The sequence below is a fragment of the Meleagris gallopavo genome, chromosome 11, assembly GCF_905368555.1.
Source record: "Meleagris gallopavo chromosome 11, MGAL_WU_HG_1.1, whole genome shotgun sequence".
Lineage (NCBI taxonomy): Eukaryota > Metazoa > Chordata > Aves > Galliformes > Phasianidae > Meleagris > Meleagris gallopavo.
Window position 1 is genome coordinate 7,855,723 of NC_139414.1, and position 15,892 is coordinate 7,871,614.

At 39.5% G+C, this 15,892-nt stretch overlaps 1 protein-coding gene across 1 annotated transcript in view; it reads left to right on the forward strand.

The window, feature by feature from the left end:
• Positions 1-15,892, forward strand: part of LOC100539100 (guanylate cyclase soluble subunit beta-2-like) — a 38,887-nt gene that overhangs the window by 19,181 nt on the left and 3,814 nt on the right. The window contains exons 2-15 of the mRNA XM_085233057.1: positions 2,456-2,529; positions 3,395-3,489; positions 3,681-3,841; positions 4,216-4,315; positions 5,526-5,746; positions 5,833-5,932; positions 6,470-6,573; positions 8,684-8,900; positions 10,712-11,032; positions 11,793-11,941; positions 14,115-14,261; positions 14,528-14,682; positions 15,406-15,620; positions 15,709-15,831. Of these exons, the coding sequence (XP_085089183.1) occupies positions 2,456-2,529; positions 3,395-3,489; positions 3,681-3,841; positions 4,216-4,315; positions 5,526-5,746; positions 5,833-5,932; positions 6,470-6,573; positions 8,684-8,900; positions 10,712-11,032; positions 11,793-11,941; positions 14,115-14,261; positions 14,528-14,682; positions 15,406-15,620; positions 15,709-15,831 (2,182 nt within the window). The remainder of the gene's footprint in view (positions 1-2,455; positions 2,530-3,394; positions 3,490-3,680; positions 3,842-4,215; positions 4,316-5,525; positions 5,747-5,832; positions 5,933-6,469; positions 6,574-8,683; positions 8,901-10,711; positions 11,033-11,792; positions 11,942-14,114; positions 14,262-14,527; positions 14,683-15,405; positions 15,621-15,708; positions 15,832-15,892) is intronic.

Consider the following 15,892-nt stretch of genomic DNA (forward strand, 5'->3'; position numbering starts at 1 on the left):
CTTTGAAACCAAAGCAAACTCCAACCTCTCCTTTGCATTTACTTGCCAAAGCAGGTGGCATTTTGCTCCAGGCCACACAGTGGGTCAGCATGTGTCAGTATACACTGAGAGACTTGAATACACCGCACCAGGAGCGATTATGTTCACAAACAGATTGAGAAAGGGAGTACTGTTGTCTTCATTTGACACAGAGTGGGCTGAGATTCAGAAGCACGTAGGGTGTTCTGTCTCTGAAATATTTTATGAATTGTAGTACTGATTACGAAAAGATCTGTGCCAAAAGAATAACAAATAACAAATAATGAAAAAAATCACAGCAGAAGAATATTATAAATCTTCTATCTTGCTTTATGTTCTCTTACTTGGATGGCATCCATTGTTCAACTAGAGATGGGAAAGGTGACGAGGACACATCTTGGCTGTGGACTGCAAAGGGCCACCAATGACCTGCTTACGAGCAGTTTGACTTGAACAGTCTTCATCCAGTTTTCTCCAATAATGCCAAATAAACCTGGAAAAAAATAACAGAATCAATTCACTAATCAAAGGAAGGGCTAGAGCAACAATCATTAATTCGATTCCAGTATGAATTATCTTGTGCAATACAAGTTACACAGGCTTTAATTTGAACTTTGGATAGATTTCCTGAATTGCATCTGTAAACCTTTTTGGTAGTTGCTTATCTTTGTTACAAAAAATAATCAGATTGCTTTTTTAGGTGTTATGCAAACCATAAGAAAAATTAAAGGCATTAAATTATTATTTAATTTGCAAATCTCTATACTGATTCAAGTAATATAAACATAAAATCAGTAGTTTTTAAATGTAAATTGGAAGCAACAAGCAGAAATACACAGTTCTTACAGGATTTAGCATTCATCTTCTCCCATTTTATACAGCTTTACCTTCTTGATTTGTCACTGCAAGTGTCACTTGCTTGCACTCATGTTAACCACAAGTTTACATAGGTAAAATTTGCACACACACAAAAATATCTGTAATCATACAGTAAGTTACATTTGTACTGATGGCAATAACAGATGTGTGCTCGGATAATTTGTGGTTCCTTTACAGGCTGTGACCGAGCAGCCAGCTCGTCCTTCAGGTTAGCGAAGTAGGGTGCCCACACTGTGATGGGGGAAGCTGTGTGCTGGCACCACGAGCGGCTCCTGGGGCCACCCAAGGAAGCAGTAGGAGATCCCACACTGCCGATCATGGGGCTGTGGGTGAGATTTTCTGCCCCTGTGGATGACGGGCAGATTTCCTGGACATTTTTCCTTAAAGACCCATTCCAGCAGAGGGATGCAACTCTTGGGAAAAAAAAAATAAATCACCTTTTCCCTTTTATGAGTGTGTAAGAGCAAAATATACTGGGGTACAGGAGCAGAAGGGGGCTCAGGCTGAGCTGCACAAGGGCTGGGCAGGCACTACTGACAGCACCCACCAGTGGGCCATGATGTGGTGCACTACAGGTGCCTCAGCACAGCCAACAGGCAAATCTCATCTGCCATGCTGAAGAGCGTCAGCTCTCATGGGCACACACTTACATAAATATTTGGTATTACCTGGGAAATACAGAGGGCTTTGTGTACACATTGTGGCACAGCTGTAGGCGTGCATCAAGCCATCATTTCTCCCAAGCCCGATTCCAAGCAGTGTTTGGCTGGAGACTGATTTTGAGAAAATCTCTGCTTGATTGACCAGAGAGGCCCCATGAGAACTGTGAGGTGGAAAGAGAGGTCAGGCGAAGGACTGTCCTCATCAAAAAGGCATCACCAAAGCTCAGTGCAAGGCTAGCCGCTGCGTGATGTGCCACCTGCGGGGCAGAGCGACGGAGCGAGATGGTTCGTGCCACAGAGGCCACGGCAGGGTGCTCCCACCGCGTACAGCCTCGCGAACGGACACCCCGCGGCCTCACACCTTCCCCAAAAGCTGTCGGCCGCGGATCCGCCTCGCCGCCTCAAGCAGCAGGGCAGGGCCTCGCCGTGCCACCGCCCCCGGGCCGCCTCGGGGGCCGGCGGCGCCGTGAGGGGAGGCGGCCCCCGGCGGCGGCGCTGGGCGGCGGGAGGACCGCCTCGGCGGGCGGCGGTGCCCGGCGCCGGGAGGGCGGCGGCACGATGGTGAGCGGGCCCGGGGACGGGGAGGGGGTCGGGGCGGCCGGCTGCCTCTCGGCGGGCAGGAGCGGCGACCGCCCGGGCTCGGCTGCGGACGGGTGTGGGGTCGTTGGGCGGTCAGCCCGTACTGCTTGCGGGCTGCCGGGCGACATCTGCGAAGTAGCGTGCGATACGTCTGCTCCGTTCTGCTTGTAGGAGGCTAAGATAACGGTTATGCTTTTTACTGAGAGATGCAATGCCTGCCAAACGTTATTTGGAGTCTTAAATGCAGTGGGAGGGCACGTTTGGGCTGCAGTTGGAAAATCGGTGTATCTTTTCCGTGTTCCTATTTGCTTTTGCAGTATGGATTTATAAATACGTGTCTGAAGTCTTTGGTGGTTGATAAGTATGGTGAAGAAATATGGGAAAAATTAAGGTAAGGTGTTTGCAATAAATACAGTGCAATGTATTGAAAGAAAATGTTCACAAATACAGCAGAAGGTTCTAATTCCTTACTGATAAATGGCAGCTGATGTGTATCTCAAATAGTTATTAGAGGTAGGTGACAGGGCAAAAGCAAGAGTTCTGGTATTAATTTGTTCAAATTAATTTGTTACACTACATAATTAAGCATGACATTTTGTCTTACAGACAATTGTGTGATAGACTCACTGTGACAAAAATCTGAAAGTAATTACACTGAAGAGCTGTCATTCTCAATAAGAAGTCAGTTTCATTCCAGTACCTTCTGGAAAACAGCTAAATATATAATCTTTTCTGCTTTCGTCATTACTGCATGAGCGTTCTGGCATTTTCCAAGAGCTAAAGATATACAAATGATACTTAGATAGTCACATAAAATAGCCACCGAAGCCTATATAGAAATTCAGCAGGCTTTTGGTCAAGACTGTGGAGACCCAAGAGCTTGGTAATGTGGCCCTATTGAGCAACAAGCAAGTAGAGCAGGAGGCAAGCTAACACACTAATTGCTCCAGTACCTCCACATTAGGAGTTGGACTCAATGATCCTTTATGAGTCCCTTCCAACTTGGGATATCCTGTGATTGTATGGTGCCCTAATCCTTGAAAGAATTTGTCACAATGCATTAATGTGAATTAGCAGAAGTGTGGAGGCAGATACACTCCTAAACCACTACTGAAAGTAGTGTGTTTCAATATAATGTGTGAAGGAGTTTAAGGAATCAGTGAGCTAAGTAGTGTTTAATGAATGCTGATTTGGTCATCCAAGCGTGTCATACTTACAGCACCACTGAGAGAAGGATATTGTCTTTTCTGTTGTAGACTCCAGGCTGGGGTTCAGGATAGTTTCTTGACTTTTGGAGTTTACAAAGATGAGATCACGATGCAACTTGTTGACAAAGCCTGCAAAATATTAGGTACGTGTCACCATGCCTCAAAAATAAATCCTCCAGATTCACTTCTGAGACTACATCCCAGATTTTCTTCTCTTTTGCTCTTCAGGATGCCTTTCCTATATTGCAAACATTCTGCATTCACTCTTAATCCATCTGACAGCACTACCAGAATTTCCAAGCCTTTTGTATTCATTTAGATATTATCTTGCCAGGTGTTCCTGCTGATATGGTTCTGAGAGAGTTTGGAGAGTATTTCTTTGAATTTTGTAAACGTTCAGGATATGACCACATGCTGAGAACACTGGGTGGAAATTTGTATGAGTTCATAGAGAACCTGGATGCATTACACAGCTACCTGTCCCTGTCTTACCAGGCAAGTTCAAGTAGTAATTACTGAGTGGGTACGGGTGGGCTCTGACAGTTTGCAACCCAAGGAACAGCATGTTGTAGGTATGAATGAGTAAGGGAGAAAGAGGCCATAACAGCCTCTACTGTGTTCTGAAACTCATTCATCCAAAATGTTAGGACAAGTTTTTTAAAATATTCTTTTCTGAGTACTTCTCAAAAGTAGATATTATTTAGCATATTAACTCTACTGCATAGGAGATAAACATAAGCATATTTCATTTTCTATATTTTAGCTTATTCATATTACTGCTGATTTCACTAAGGCACATTTATACAATTGAAATTTACCATATTCCTGGTCAAAGAAGGATACTGAAAGTTGTTCTTTTGTCTCATCAGGAGATGAATGCACCATCTTTTAGAGTAGAAAAGAATGAAGACGGGTCAATGCATTTACATTACTATTCAGATAGAAGAGGTCTGTACCATATTGTGCCAGGTAATACAGAGTACAGATCAACTGGTATGCAGAATATATATGGACTAATCATATATTTGCAGATATACTTTTCTCAGGTTTCAGGATCTTTTTCTCAGATGAAGACTGGCCAAGAGATTCAAACCTGGTAAGGTTTATTCATCAGACAACAGACCTCTGTATTTCCCTGCCTGCCTAATCACTTGTAGCTACCAGTGTCTTCTGCAAGATTTGCAGCACTCCAACCTAGCCCTTATGTCTGTTCCTGCTATAGAATTCCAGTAGACTTCCTATAGTGGAAGGAAAACTGAATTTCATGTTTATATTGATGTTGATTGATTCTCAGTAATTCATATTCTTTAAATTACAGTGAATAGCAGTGATAGTTTGAAAGCATATGTATAATCCTTAGATATGTACTCCTGCAGTACATGCAATTTTGTAAAACTGCTGTTGGACCCTGCTCAAAACTGATCTTACTCCAGCAATGGTAGGAGTTAAGATCTTTTAACTTTGGGAATCTCCACAATTATTCTTATGCAAGGGTTAAATATCTACAAGTACGTAAGAGATAATCATATTCATTTATTTCCTAGATGTTTCTAAATGAAATATTTTTTTATCAACTCCCCCTCCTCCCGCCACTCCTTATCAAAATTCATTTCATATTCCTCTTGAAAGACAGAGTTGGAATTTTCATGTCGTTGTCCAGCATTTCACTTAGTAGCTAAGAAGAAATGAGAAGACAGATATTGCATCTTCATGAAAGACTTACTTCAAATGAAAACATTCTGCACCACTCTAGAATATTCTGCAGATTCTGTTTCATATTCTACTGAAATAGATTGTTTTAACAGAATCTCTTTAGAGCCTGTACAGTTCTGGGGCTTTGGGAATTTGTATTTTTGCTGTGTGTGACATTTGGTCACATTACTCAGGTATTCTTCTGAGCTTTTTTTAGTGAAAGTAAGCATTTGTCGTCAGACAAAGCAAACAAATAATAAAAAAAAAAACCCAAACTGTAACCTTAAAAAATATCTCTATGTACATAATCTCATCCTAGTAAGACACTGGTAGTAGGAGCAACATAGGTAACCACAGGTCGTTTTCTTCTTCCAGCATCATTTGAAAAAGTAATTCCTGAAACAGTGAAATATCACTGTGAGCTTGCTGAAAGGGAAATGGAAAGATTTTGTTGTTGGCAATGTTGTGTTTTTTGTTTTGCTCTCAGGAATCATCGGTGCAGCAGCTCTGGATTTTTTTAATATTGAGATTTCAATGGAAATAGTCAATCAAACGGAAGAAGAAGAAAGAACTGGGAAAAAAGAGCATATTGTTTTTCTCGTCACTCAAAACCCTGTACTTTCATATAAAGAAAGAAAGAAATTTTCTTTCTCACCTCAATATCTCGCTGACTCTGAAAAACAAAATGATACTCAATTGAACGATAAGGTATTTTAAGGTTCATTATCATTATATCAATAACATACGATTAAAATAATACACCCTTGAAAATCCCCTTGGCTTAATTTCAACAGGATCTTGAGAAATCAGAGAACGCTATTAGAGGAGGCTCGGTTTGTCCTGTCAAGAAAAGTCACTGGAAAACAATAAGAGGAATAATCACATTAGGAAAAGGTGAGAACATTTGGAGTGAGCTTATCGTTATCTATGAGTCTTTTCAGTAAGAAAGTCAATAAGCCTTGCTGTGTCCCACCACCCCTCCATGTTGAAGTTACCATTTGTGTTTCCTCTTCTTCTTTTCAAGATGTTTCTGGTTAAACTTCTTTCAGTTAGGCACTGGCAATCAAAAAAAAGAAGTGCAGATAATAAGCACGCTTACTAATGTCAGAAACTGAAATGGAATATGACCTGTCATTTTTGTCTCATAAACAGTGTTCTATGAAAAGTGTTCTATAAAATACCATTCTGTGGAATGTCTGATACTTCCCTGTCATGTCACAGTGTCTAAGCTGATGAATTTAAGAGAGTGCTTTTTTAACCTAGTTACAGCTATTTCTTCCAACTGTAGTAAATTGCTCTGTGCTTTTTGTATGGTTAAGTTTTAAACCTGGCCATCTCATTATAATGTAGAGTCCTGTCTTACAGAATGTAATGCTGACTGGTCTTATGAGGTGCAATGTGACTGAAAACTATACGCTTATCTTGCCACAGGTAAACTCCTGAGAGGGTTTGACCCTGTTTATCCCAAGACTCTCTGGATTGACACAAAAACATTTTGCAATGGGCTTCCTTTTCATATGGTTTTTGACAAAGAGGTAGGACAGCAATACAGTAAGGACATTTAATTTGCCTAAAGCAGTTATAACTAAATATAGTTATTTTCTGCTGCTGTGACACATCGTTCCTATGTATGCTCTCTATACAGAGCATGTTCCTTTTTAGCATTTACAGAAGTGCTTTGTACAGAGACATGAAATAAAAGTTGCTCATAATAACAGTCACTTAATTTTCTACAATAGAAAACACCTTTGACCCTTTGGCTTTTATTGAGATCCCCACATATGAAACAGTCACAGTTGTGCCAACAAGGTATATCGTAGCAGTCTACCAAACACAGAACAGAATTTTCTGAGGATTCTGGCAACTTTCCTGTCCTCTCATGTGCCAGAGACATGATCCATCCTTTAAATTGGTTTTGCATTTAACAAGCTAGTCTCCCTTCTCCCAGTTAACAATCTGTGCTAAGGCTTTCATAAGACTTGCTTTGCAGCTGAAGCCCTGCTTTCTGAGACTCCACAGCAGAAAAACCCAGACATCTGGGTTTTCTCTATCTAGTAGGAACCGGACCCAAAACTTTATCTTGCTGTTTGAATCTTTCATATTCATATATTCTCTAGAGCAGTGGAATTGCCTTTCCCTTTGCAGGGAAAGGCTACTCTGTGGATAGTTTCCAAATAGCCTGGGCCCCCAACAAGGTACAATACCTCTTACTCCCAGTTTTGTGCAGAAATTAGCTTAACAGAGGAGTGAAAACAGGAGAATCTGAGAACCGAACTGCAGAAGATAGCTAATTGCAGCCATTCAGGAACATGTTCTGGCATCGTGCTGATAGAGAATATGCCACTGCCTACATTAGCCAAAGTCTATCTTCTAACCTTTTGAGACATCCTTTCATGATGTGGAATAAGGGCAGTTCCTGTAGCCATTATTGGTAGCTGGGTTAGAGTATCCCTGATGACAAGGAGTGATGGCAGGGTGGACATTTATGGCAGGAGTTAAAAGCTCGTATATGGTCATCAGGCTAATAGAGAAGACTGAACCTTTCACAGAATCACAGAATTTACACAGTAATGGTTAAGAGAAGATAATCAGTGGCATCCTTTAGAAAAGCAAAGCTTGTCAGGACCTTTTGTGTCACAATTATTTTCTATTTAGAATGCTGGTATCTCTATTTTTCTCTTTCAGTTACATACAAGGCTGAGAGGATTCATCTTCATATATACATGTATATTGTATCATGTCTGTAGCTGCATATAGAATGTATATAAAGTATATCTGTTTAGTTTTAGGTTTTAAAAAGAGGTATTAGAGACATCTCCCTTGAACATTATCATACAAACGTAGATGCTTGTAAGAGCCATGAGAAATTAGGGCTTCCTGTAGCTGCTATGGAGCTGGAGAAGCTGGGCCTGGGAGCACATGCCTCTTGTCCCCCAGTCACCCTGATGAACTGCTACTGCTGTTAGTAGTTGGATAAAGAAGCTGTAGCCTCCTTTCTCTGCTTTCTTTCCCCGAAGGAGTCTGCAGGTACAGCATAACTACTTTTAAAAAAATTGTATCATCTGGCACTTACCAAATAAGGAAGAGAGCCTTTTTCTCCAAAGTTACTGTGACATCAGTTATCCTTAGGGAGGAGTGCAAGAATGAAAAAGAGGAAAAAAAGTGAAAGACTGAAACGCTTATTTCTCTACAACACTAGCAAGTATACTGAAAATTACCATATGTGCTATCATCCTACAAGATATTGCCATGAAACAGTGTATTTTCTTCCCTCAGTAGTATGCTTAAATGTGCTGGAATCAGCAAGATTACATTAGGCAAACACAAGTACGTGCAAAATAAGAGCAGATATGATTTTTTTTTCTTTTTAAAAATTCATACTGAACAGCACTTGGATAATAATATTCCTTTCTGGGCCCTTGGTCTTGCTATGAAGAAAACTCATTCAGAGTTTTGTAGTAATAAGATAGTTTTGTACTGAGTAATAAGAGTTTGGCTAATAAGATAGAAACTTTGCTAAGAAATAATCCACACGGTATTACAAGGCTGAGTGTGTATACGTATGGAAACAGTGATAAGCTGTAGCTTGGTCTGACACCAAACAGGATATGCATTGTAACACATTGTCTGTATTCTCTTTTTAAGCTCAGAGTGAAGCAAGCTGGGGTGAGCATTCAAAAGATCGTACCTGGCCTTCAGACCATGGGCATCTGCCTGGATCACTATTTCAGTATCGTTCACCCAGAAGTACCCTTCACCATCTCTAGCATTCAGAAATTTATCAACAGCCAATTTGTTTTCCAGACCAAGAGAGAAATGATGCCAGAGTCATGGAAACAACGGCCAATGCTAGAGCTGAGAGGTACTTCACTGTTTTCAGAAGCATAAATGCTCATATTAAATGAAGAATAATGCTGGAGTTAAACTAATGTCTTTCTGTGGACTCCTGGCTTCACACAGATTTTATAAGTAGCCTTGTTTCCAGCAAGAGGAGGATTAGATCATTCTCTTTACATAAATAGTACTTCGAAATGCTCATAGACAAACTCTAATGTTACCTTGTGAGATTTTGGAGGCTTTCAGTTAGTAGTAGCGTTCCCATTTGAAAGGCTTGAAAGCTTTGGGACTTGTGGAATGTGGAAAGACACAGAGCCAGCTTCTGCTCTTGGAGCCATCAGGCAGAATGTGGAGATGCAGTGAGCTGTGTAAAACTGTCTGGGTCTCACCTTCCCATAGCCCTGCAAATCAGCATATCCACCTGAAATAGGATCACTTTGCATTGCTAAGAATTTTCTTTGATGAAAAAATTACTTCTTTGTAGTTGGAACAACATTTTGAGCCCAGCCAACTAGCACAGGCAATAGCAGTGCACAGATCTTGGATTACATCTCTGGCACATAAAGAAAACAATTAAAACAATGGGTGAGCATTCCAGTAATACACAGCAAAACACATCTCTGCTGCCAGTGTGCAGTTCCAGTTCTGTCAGGTGAAGGGGAGAAAAAGGGCAGGGAAAGAGGGAAGAGCTTAAAAAAAATTTCTACAGCTGGAAGAAGAGAAATGTCTTCCCCTGTGACTCCACACATTCTGATCCCTAAAATGTGAATATATTATACAGATTTACTTCATGCCTTTGAGGGGAGTTATTTGGTACACTGGCTGGGTTTCATATGTGGATAAAAATAAATTAGTTAATGGTACTTTTTTATTATTATTCACATTTGCAGACTTATTTGTCTTTTTTTTCTCTCTATTATGTTATGGAAGAGTTTACTGGTTGAAATTGTTGTAGCAACAGAGATTTTATTTGCTCTATTTTTACTAAGAGGAATGTGGGAATGAGCATAGAATAATTCTCTCCCCATGTAATTAACTGAAATGACAGTTGTTTTAAGTATTCTGTGACCTCAGTTTTGCTTCTTTGAAGTATAGAATATGACCTAACTTTCCCTTATTTCCTTTCACCTCTACATGATGAGTGCCAAATCACGAGATTCAGAAAAAAAATAAGAGTTTAGGGAGATTTTGAAAAAAGTGTTGTTAACAAAAAAGTAACTTTAGCCATGGGTAGAATTTTACTTCCTATTATTTAGTTAGGTTTTTTAAAGTAGAACACAAAACAACAACAAAAGAAACCCATAACCAAATCTCAACCCTGAAAACAAAAACCCAATCCTCCAATAAAAATCTCTTATAAGTTTCAGACATATTTGTACCTGTTTATTTATGTGAGCGTGAAACTTAAAGCTCCAGCTTCTAGGAGAGAAACTTCATTGACTTTACTGGGACCACAATTTACTCACTGTGAAATTTACGTCTTTCACTTAAATTCCTTTGATTCTCAGTTTCCCAATGTACACTGCAAAGGAAAGGAGACATCTTGCGAGCACTGTGGTTCCTATTGAAGAGAAGGAACCAAAAACATGGTTAGGCTCTATCTTGCATTTGCAATGAATGAGTGACTGCTTTCTGGGTCCTGAAATCTTTTTATTTACCTAGTGCACTTCATCCATACCAACCCACCCAGTTCTAGGAAACAATTGCAGTGATGACACAGACCCACAGAAAGCTACCATCCTTAGAAATCATTCCCTAGTATTCACATCAGTAGCACTGAACCTTACACAGAATTTCAGGGTGATGAACTCTCTTATCAGCACTTGTTTTAAACAGGCCAGATGATCTGGATGGAGTCTCTGCAGTGCATGCTCTATCTCTGCTCACCTTTACTTCGCACTTTACATGAGCTGGAGGAGCGACAGATGCATATTGCAGACATTGCACCTCATGACGTGACCAGGGATTTGATTCTTCTCAATCAGCAGCGACTGGCAGAGATGGAGCTCTCTAACCAGCTGGAGAGGAAGAAGGAAGAACTGCGGGTACTGTCAAAGCACCTGGAAGAAGAGAAGAAAAAGACTGAAGCTCTGCTCTATGCCATGCTTCCTCAACATGTAGCAAACCAGCTGAAAGAGGGGAAGCGAGTTGAGGCAGGTGAATGAACAGTATTCATTCATGAAGTACGAATGATACACCCAGTGTGATGGTGATAGAGAGACTGGGAACTAGCATAGCCACTATGTCATTGCTGTGAAGTAGATTTTCTACTTAATGACATTCATTGGTAGTAAGCAGGAGAACAACAGACCCTTCATTTCACTGGTAAGGTAGATTAGATTATTATTTTATTTCAAACATAACTTTGGAAGCTGTTTGCCAGAATTGTTTCCTAGGAAATGAAAGGTGGTAGCAGCTGCCCATTCAGGGAGAAAATTTGGGGTTTCAACAGTAAAGTGGGCTTTTGTTTTTAAAATGAATATACAGGGACATGAGGGCTCAAAAAAGGAAATACAGAAATTAGTCTTTCTTAGAAAATTTTCCTAGTTTCTCTGTGCTATCTATAAACCTGGAGTTATCATGATTCCCATTTCTCTTAAGGATAGCAAGTAAGAATATTCTTATATTCCCTTTAGTAAACACATATATGAAACCCAGGATGAAGAGCTTTGTATTTCCTGAATGTAGGTGAGCATAGGACATATTCAGATGTCTGAACTGTTTGAAATGATGTGTTGTAGTTTTTATATTTGAAGTGTTCTTATATCAACATCTTTCATATCTGGACACATGTATAAATATTACAACTGAGAAATCATGTGTCCTAAACCAATGACTAGAAAGAAATCCTTGCAGACAACTGTCATGGTTATCCAGCCATTACTGTTATTTACAACTGTTTTTTTTCTGCTCGCAGGAGAATTCCAGGAGTGCACCATATTATTCAGTGATGTTGTGACCTTTACCAACATTTGTGCCCAATGTGAGCCTATTCAGATAGTTCTCATGTTAAATTCAATGTACCTGCAGTTTGACAGACTGACCACAGTGCATGATGTATACAAGGTATGTTGTTGATTAAGACTATAGAAATAGTCTGGAATCAGGCTGTTTATTTATTTATTATTATTATATATTTTTAATGCACTTAACTGCTCTTCACCCCAGCATGATTTCCTAGAAACCATAAAATACTGCATATTTATAGTGACCATATAGAGAAACAAACAAAAAATCAAAAACATAAAGACGTGATTAAATGTGTTGAAAATTTTGAAAAGGAGAGTAACTTCTGTCATTGGCTGGAGTCTCTCTTCAAAATACTTATACCAAAATTGCTGTTTCGATACATCTTTTTCTCTTCCCTCTCAAACACCCATCTAAGATACTAGGATATCCCAGTTCATGGACCAATCCGAATAATTTTCCTAGTCCCTTTATTCCAGTCTCTTGTAAAACATGTCAGTGTGTTATTAGATGTCTCGTTTGGTGGAGATAACTATAAAAACACTCAGTCAAAAGCTAGGCTTTGATTTTGATTCGTGGAAGTCTTAGGCAATGGTATGTATCTCCTCTTGACCTCAGAGAGCATTGATTAGATCTAAACTGTAACACACATTGTTTTCGAACTGTGGAGGAAGGATGAGAGCCCTGCACAGCATAGCACTGTTAACAACTCCAGAGCTACCTAGATTTTAACAGCTGATCCTAATTTTGTCTGTCCCTAGCACATTAAATATTTAAGAAGGCAGAAATAGCAAAGAGTGAAATCCAAACCTCATTCATTCCTTACTGGGGCAAGACAAGCGAGATAAAGACCTGCAATAAATTTGTACTGGGAAATTAGAAGGATTTCTGCCTTGGCAAGGAAACTCTTTTCAATAATTGAAGCAACCAGAATATGGCCTTCAGATTTTAGAATGGATTAGCAGCATGTTCTATCTAAATCATACATCTTGAGTGAATTATCTGTGGCTATAATAATCTCCTTTTGATGCCTGCATACAACTCCCATTAATATTAAAGGAGGTAGCTAGAGCACAGGGAAGGAGGACAAGATGATTATTTCAGGGATCTGTGAAAGAAATGAAATACTGAAATTGATGAATGAAGCTTGGCCCATGCTTATAAATGTCTGAAGTTATGAATTGATCTTGTTAAATTAAATCACCTGCCACAGCCTAAAGATAATTAGGGTAACTATTTGCGTTAGTAGCCTCTTACAGTTATTTTTATCTTGTTAGAGAAATTACTGGTATTACTGTGGTTTGCTTATGTTGATAGAAAATACGTACAGGAACATGTTTTTCAGTTCTGTTTTGAGTCATTATGTTAGTGATCAAGCCCAAAGATGCTCATTAGTAAGAAATCCAGTTAATCTAATTTAAGATGGTCTCTTATTTGCTGATGGTAAATGTAACAGTGAAATCTTATAAGAGCAGTTTACAGAATTTCTTGACTGTCTAAGAGACTCTTACAATGAATCTTAAAGGAATTCTGTGTTTCAAAAGGGCATATTGTATTCCCAGCAAATCCCTGATATGGGGACAAACCCTGAATTATTACTCAGGTGCATTTCAGTGTGCATTTCAGGGAGACTAAACACCTGAAGTAGGACTAACCTTTCAGAATCTTTCTCACTGGCAGCAGCATGTTGTGGGAGAACATCTGACTTTAAGGAAGGATATTCACAAGCTGCTTAGTTCACACCCTGCATTCTCTGACATCCTGCCATTGAAAATTGTAGGTTTCTTAATTTCACATGAACCACTTAATAATCACCAACGGATAGACTCTTTTGATTTATTGTGACTTTTAAAAAGGAAATACACTTTTAATACCAATTGTGAATTGGAGCTAATTAATAGCATTTAACTATCAGATAACTTTCTGGCTCGGGTGTTGTGCTTGAGGATAGTTCCTTACATATAAATCTGCCCTGGTGTGGTGGAAGACAAGAAGTCTGGCACTTTCCCAGCATCTCTTACTCCTTAGGGTTTCTCACAATGATATCTAAGCTGGGTCAAGTAAACAGGAACAGAACACACTGAATTTTTTAATTTGGAATCAAGGAATAGATCCCCATCTCAAGGAAATTCACACATGCTAGAGCATGATTGGAAGCATGTTTTAGAAGGAAGAGGGAGTTGGTGCAGGTAAGGAGAGCCTCAAACAGCAAAGCACCTACCTGAAGGAGAATTGTAGGCAATACTCATATACTTGTCCTTCTCAATTAAAGGTGGAGACAATTGGAGATGCCTACATGGTAGTAGGTGGAGTCCCTGTGCCTGTATCCACTCATGCTGAGCGAGTTGCTAACTTTGCCTTGGGGATTATTATAGCAGCTAAAGGAGTACAGAACCCAGTTTCTGGAAATCCAATCCAAGTAAGTGGTTAACACATAGATTCTGATTCTTGGGTTGGGCTTCTGGTTAATGTACTGCAGTGGGACATCAAAGAGCTTCTTTTAACTTCTCTGTGACTTTGGTCACGTGGGTGCATTTTTCAGCAAAAGCCTTTCCCTGCGGATATTTGGTATTTTACTAGCACCCAGTGTTGTGTTAAGGTGGACTTTTAGGTGACTCAGTAGCATTAAGAAAGGTCGTAAATAACAAGTGACATTTCTGGGGGGTGTTTTATGTCTTTGTAAAGATTAGAGTTGGGATCCATACAGGTCCTGTCTTGGCTGGAGTTGTTGGAGAAAAGATGCCTCGTTATTGCTTGTTTGGAGACACAGTGAATATAGCTTCCCGCATGGAGAGTCATGGTGTCCCAAGTAAAATTCATCTAAGCTCCAGTGCCTATCAGTGAGTAGTTCTGATGAAAACTTTTCCTATTAAAAGCTGTGCTAAAACCACTGTCTTACAGCTGCAGCTTTCAGATGTAGAGAGTCCTGTCTTTTGTCACTGATTTATGCAGCTTACTTATAAAGAAAAATCACTGCTTGCAAAAAATTTAGTTGTGATCATTTCAGATGTCCTTGGATACAGAGGTTTGAAAGTCTTGATCCTAGAAAGTACAAGATGAAAAAAATAGATGTGTTTTTTTTTGGAAGTACCAATAGCATGATGTAAATGCTAGAAATACATATAATTTAATTTGACATCCTGCATAACCAGAGCTTCAAAATCTCTCTTATTGAGTACAATACTCTGTGGCAGAATAGTTTTATTTGCACCTATTATGTATTAACTGTATAAATCACTATGTTATTCATGAAGTGAGGAATTCACTTTCCCAAAGCTCTTGTCAATAAAAATTAAATACTGCATTTTCAAGAATCTCATATATGCACAAAATATGCAGGAAGAGGTGAAAGTGAAGATGGGCTGCAGAGGAGTAGAAAAACATGGACTGGGCACCTATGAGTGGTATTAGGAAAGCACCTTAGCATTGAATGAGCAATGCTGTTTTTTCCCCAAACTGAAGTGATTAGATTGCTTTGATTATTGTAGCTTTTCTAAAGAACTGTTTTTTTTTTTTTTTTCTAACCTTGAATTTTCCTCTGTCATTTTCTTTTGTTATTTTAGCTGTCTAAAATACAAAAATTTTGAGATGACAGAAAGAGGAGAAATAGAAGTGAAAGGCAAAGGAAAGATGCATACATACTTCCTCGTTAGAAATAAAACTGCATGTGAGAATGAGATTATGGGAAGGCCAATAAAAGACTTAGATTCTGGCCGTGAATCTGCTCAGTCCTTTCAAGAAGACAGGGCTGAGATGGTGCCGAGTTCTCATCAGACAGGTAGAGTCAACTTGACGTATCTTTATCTCCTTAAACAAATGCATGTTAATACAACTACGTTAAGTGTTCTTTTCTGTTCTTCTTTCAGTTACTCATAATCAGCCAGAGAAGGACCAGACCACAGCCATTGCAATGAAGTATCTTGACGCGCCCACAGATGCGCAAAACAGCCTCAAAAGAAGAAATCAAGCAAAAATTGCAGATTTAACAGGTAGTTATTTAGTTACCATCTAGAAAAGGCAACAATTACAAAGTAACTTGTGGGGCTTATT